Source organism: Morone saxatilis, unplaced genomic scaffold (assembly GCF_004916995.1).
Source record: "Morone saxatilis isolate NCDOM2014 unplaced genomic scaffold, NCSU_SB_2.0 Contig21, whole genome shotgun sequence".
Taxonomy (NCBI): domain Eukaryota; kingdom Metazoa; phylum Chordata; class Actinopteri; family Moronidae; genus Morone; species Morone saxatilis.
Window position 1 is genome coordinate 15,188,381 of NW_023339774.1, and position 5,293 is coordinate 15,193,673.

Consider the following 5,293-nt stretch of genomic DNA (forward strand, 5'->3'; position numbering starts at 1 on the left):
CAAATGTTGCTGTGACAAGTGAATGTCCCCATTGTGGGATTAATAAAGTTATCTATGTATCTATCTATATCAGATATGACTCATTTTTTTTTATTATCTCCTTGTTGTGATGTTGCAGGAGTATCAACAGCCTTGCGGATGTGCTACAGGGGGTACGGTTACCCTCTCACCCTGTTCCTGGAGGAGGGTGGGGTAGTGACTGTGTGCAAGATCAACACACAAGAACCCGAAGAGCCAATTGACTTTGAGTTCTGCAGCACCAACGTCACAAATAAGGTGGACTTTTTTTTATATATAATGAAAGATATATGGCAGATGGAAAAAAAAAACACACATAATAAACTCATAGTTACCCTGAGTACATAACTGATTACTGCTCGTGTACCACTGGCTCTTTTCAAAGGTGATCCTGCTGTCAGAGAGTCTCAAGGAAGCGTTCTCTGAACTGGACATGACCAGTGAGGTGTTACAGATCACCATGTCCCCCAGCCAGCCATACTTCAGGTGTGTTGTCAAAACTTTTGAAGCATCACTACTTGTTCTACAGTTTAGTGTTTACTGGAGATTTGGCTCATGATTATGGAAAACATACGTACATTTCACCTCCTTTCAATGATTGAACTGTCCGATCTTTTAAGGTGAAGGATGCACACTTAAACGTTCTTCAGAATGATTTTACAAAATATATACTTGCTCTGCTCTTCAGGTTGTCTACGTTTGGGAACTCTGGAAATGCGCATTATGATTATCCCAAAGACTCTGACATGATGGAACTATTCCGATGCACCAAAACACAAACCAACAGGTGAGCACAGAGAAGTACACTATGCTGTTACGGTCCTCAGGTGGACTAGGGGAACTGGAGACATGACAACCAGAACAAACAAATAGCAGAGGATGATTAGACAAAATACTACTACTACTTTTGTAATAGCTTTTTTAAAGAGCAAGTTAATATTAATTATTATTTGACTTTGTCTCACTGAGGCCAATCCTATTGTTTCAGTATTTTTACATGGTCGTCTCTAGTACCGCACACTGAGGAACATTCTTCCCATGAGTGTGATTGAAGCTCCACATTCTGTACTGTTCTGTTAACTGTTACAGGTACAAGATGTCCCTGCTGAAGCCGTCCACCAAAGCCCTGGCTCTCTCCTGTAAAGTCTCTGTGAGGACAGACAGCAGGGGCTTCCTCTCTCTACAGTACCTGGTCAGGAACGACGACGGACAGATCTGCTTTGTGGAATTTTATTGTTGTCCTGACGAGGAAGTGGAGTAGGAGTGATTACAGTCCACTGAATTCCTCTTTGAATAAGCATCTTAACTTCAGCGGCGGCCAGTCGCTTTGAATGAGAAGACAAAATCTGCCAGAGGAGGCAGTGCAGCCAGTGGGGAGCACACAGGGGAACAATGCTGGACTAAATCGGCACAGTGGATAATGGACACAGTGGGGAAAAGTTGCGTTGTTCAAGTTTGGTCAAGTTTGAGTGGAGCAACACCACGTGAAGGATAATGTCACCTACATGGTGTTATGTACCTGTATGAAGTTCATCATTTCAGACGGATACGGAAAATGACTGTTACTGTATATTGTATTGTTAGTTACTATGGAGACACAGATAGTGGGAGTTATTGTTTGTAGTCCAGTTGCAGCCATGATTGTCTGTGTTAAGTGTTTTAGCTCATCTTTCTGGAGCCTCTTCTGCCTTTTTTCCTTTGACTTATGCACTGAGCTGGTTGACAGCCCATAAAAGAGGGTATCTATAGAAATGGCACAATGATACATTTTTCTCAAGGTGTCTGGTGTAGCGTGTTAAAGTAATCTACACAGGCCCAGGACTATACATACATTGCCATAATGGCCGTTCATGTTGAAAGTATATTCTAAAAACCATTTATTTGGAGTGTACATCAGATGATACAGTTTTGATTATATTTTATTTCAATGACATAGAAAACAACTGTAGCCACTTAAAAGCAATAAACAAGGTTTTTCTTACACTTATTGAATATTTACTTTTATCAAAAAAGACGGGCAAATTGTTGGCCGTATTGTAAAAGCAGAGACCTTTATGGCCAGCTACAATCTGCACAGTCCTCCTGAAGGAGGGAGCAAAATATATATCGTGTGAAACCACAAACTGACATTAAACACAACCTGTCCATATTTAAGATTTTCTCTAGAACTTTCAAATATGTGATAATTAAATGATGACATGTTGCACAGTCTTTACAATCCAACAAAAAACTGACTGCACTGTTGTTTTACCACTTTTTCTTGAGACAAACCATACCAGTAGTTCACTCAGCTTTATTCAGTCCATCCAGTTACCTGCGGGCCATCCTTTGTCTTTTGAAAGCTTTGTGTTTGTTCTTCTTCACCATTTTTGGCTCAGGTGCTTCTGTCTGGATGTGAACAGGCTTCTCATCAGCTGGGGTTAGGAAGACGTCGGCTGTGACATCCCTGGCCAAGTCCTCCTTCGCTTCAGTCCTCTTCATTTTCTGCATCTCCTTCACCATCTGTTTCTCACGCACTCTGGCTGCTGCCGCCAGTCGAATTTCTCGCCGGTGCTGTGAATGTGTGAAGAGAAAAGTGACTGACAGAATCAGGAAATGTATCATGTAGCGTGGTCATGTCTCAGGAACACGAAATGAGATTCAATGTAACATCACACGCTTACAATGTAAACTAGCATGCACTGAATTTTACCATGTTAGGAGACTTGAAGTCTGGGTTTTCATAGAGCGTAGGCCCTCCAAAGCTCCCTTGAAAGACCTTGATGAGGTTGAGAACAAAGCGGGGGCCGATCTCCACTAGAGAGGCATCTTCCTCAATGATCTGAAAGTGGTACAGAGAAATTATTGCAAATGGAAAGAAGATGACTACTAAACCCACAACAGATGAGCTTCTCACAGCAATATTTACTAATGCTAATGTAAGCCTAGAACACTAAAACATTACCTGGTAGTTTCTAAACCATATCCTGTTGTCTGCAATGGTGAATGTGAAGACGTGGTCCACAAAAGGCTGACTCTTAGGGTGGTAGCGTGGAGTGGAAAATGTCTGGAATAGGAAAACGTAATGAGTACTTCCTTAACCTAGAACAAGGAGTTTTAGCTGGTTATGAAACAACCTCAATTTAATACTGATGCCTCTATATGACCTACATAAGCACACAAGACAATCAGGGTCAAATTCCCCTGAAAATCAATGAAACAAGGCAGTGGAGACACTACCACTTTTGTCTACAGGGGCCGCCAGAACTGACAAATGTTCCTTGCTTTACATTTAAAAAATGTAGATATAAAACCTACTCAGCTAGTAAGTAATAGCTTGCTTATGGTTACATTTACTGCTGGATTTAAACACTGATCAGTGTTGACACTGTCCACATCATATTACACCAAATAAACTTGGAGTTTTAGCAATTTAGTGCGACTAAATGTTAAATTGTTTAACATTACAGTTAAAGAACATGTATCCACTTTCCGCAATCTTCTGACTACAGCTGAACAGAAGGTCTACTTTGGAAGGCCATCACCAAAAGCATAGCCAGGATTAATGTATGCATCTTCTGATATATGCATGTATTGTATACACACCTGGGTGAAGAGCTCCTTCAGTAAAGCATAGTGGGGCTCCATGTCAAATTTCTGAAGAAGAAAGCAGATAAAGGTTATTCAGATTCTGACAAGTTCCTACCTTTACTGATCTATCAGCTCTTAACTTACAGTATTAAACACAAATTCCATGCAAACACTGATGGGGAATCATGGACCAGGGATGTAAAGAGTGTGCTGGTTTTTGGTCTAGTGAAATCTAGAATAATGAGTTTGGTCTTTGATTATTTGATTAGGCAATCTACAGGAAATGAATTGCCAAGTAAAGCAAAGACGCCTAAACATTTGCTGTTATCAGCCTTTCAAACAGGAGTGTGCCCACTGTCTCACTGATGTATTCACGTAAATCGTACCATTTAATTTCCCATTTAAAGATGTTTCAGGTTTTGGGTTGACATCACCTTGGGATTTCGGAATTTAGATCCTTTTATGGATAAAACTACAAATCCAAATCCTTTTCAAAAAGGCCAAGCTGTACATCATGAAATAATATGGTGCCGTGTTTGGATGGAAATACAGGTCTACGTGGCACACAGCTCCCTGTCACAGACATACACTCCTAATAAAATTATATTATTGACAGAATTACCACCAACATGTGCTATTGCTACTCACAGGATCGAACGAGAGCAGCGGTCTGGATCCTTTAAGGCAGTTTCCTGTCATCTTGAGTTCAGCCAGTGTATGAACTGTGGAGGAGACAATAATATATATCATTTTCCCCCCATGGCACATTACAGGTGTTGTTTACTGCACTTCAGGACTGTAGGACAGAAGTAACTCACTGTTTTGAACTAGAAACTTTGCAGAAGGTCCATGAGGGCTGTTTGAAATCCTAGAACAGAAGAACATTTTGGATTTTACTTGAAATGTGTTCTACAACACTAATTACAGAAAGTCAGCTTAATGTTAAGGGAATGTGAAGTAAAAATACTCACCACATGTAGAGGTCCTGCTTCTTCTTGGCCTCAAAAAAGAGGCATTTGTTGCAGTTTTTGATTTCACACACCTGGGAATAATGCAGATCTTTAGGTATGCTGTAATGCGAACGCTTATATAAACAGTGTGTCCAAATTTGAAAAGACAAACTCACCTCATTTACAACAAACAACTTGTCCTTTCTGTCCATTTTCGTATCTAACGGACAAAAGAAAAACCTTGTTATTATGGCTGTAAACATTGACAAAACCCATTTCTCTGCATGAAATACTGCATATGAATGATCGACGGTACTAACCTGCTTTTGAGTGAGGCATCATGGCCCTTAGGTCTTGCATCAAGTGTCTTGTTCTGAAGTTGATGCCTCTTGAGGAGAAAATGAGAACCCTTTCCTTGTTGGTCCATTTACCCTGTTTACGAGAATAAATCAGAACAAACTCAACAACGCTTATTATTATTATTGTGGATTTTAAAACGTATTCCCCTTCATCAACATTTCTAAGCAAATCAAATTCAGCATGTTTTATGAGTGGGCATGTTGTGATTTAACGTCTTTCTCTTTAGATAGATAGATAGATAGATACACTTTATTAATCCCCGAAGGGAAATTGGGTCGTCATAGCAGCCAAGTACATTAAAATACAATAGAATAAAATACTTAGAAGAAAAGATAAAAAAAGATAAATAGGTAGGTAAGGTGCAAAGAGTTGCAACATGGTGGTAATAGTACTGA

The 5,293-nt window shown here is 39.9% G+C and overlaps 2 protein-coding genes across 2 annotated transcripts; one reads left to right on the plus strand and one right to left on the minus strand.

The window, feature by feature from the left end:
• The first annotated feature begins 6 nt into the window (after positions 1-6).
• On the plus strand, positions 7-2,001 carry rad1 (RAD1 homolog (S. pombe)). The gene is made up of 4 exons (XM_035668425.1): positions 7-276; positions 404-504; positions 707-805; positions 1,108-2,001. The coding sequence occupies exons 1-4, from the start codon at positions 55-57 to the stop codon at positions 1,277-1,279; spliced, it is 594 nt and encodes a 197-aa protein (XP_035524318.1). The 5' UTR covers positions 7-54; the 3' UTR covers positions 1,280-2,001.
• bxdc2 (brix domain containing 2) lies at positions 1,922-4,966 on the minus strand. The gene is made up of 9 exons (XM_035668424.1): positions 4,859-4,966; positions 4,715-4,758; positions 4,560-4,630; positions 4,407-4,456; positions 4,237-4,310; positions 3,604-3,654; positions 2,963-3,064; positions 2,711-2,839; positions 1,922-2,571 (listed from the first exon to the last, which is right to left on the minus strand). The coding sequence occupies exons 1-9, from the start codon at positions 4,896-4,898 to the stop codon at positions 2,329-2,331; spliced, it is 804 nt and encodes a 267-aa protein (XP_035524317.1). The 5' UTR covers positions 4,899-4,966; the 3' UTR covers positions 1,922-2,328.
• Positions 4,967-5,293: the final 327 nt, after the last annotated feature.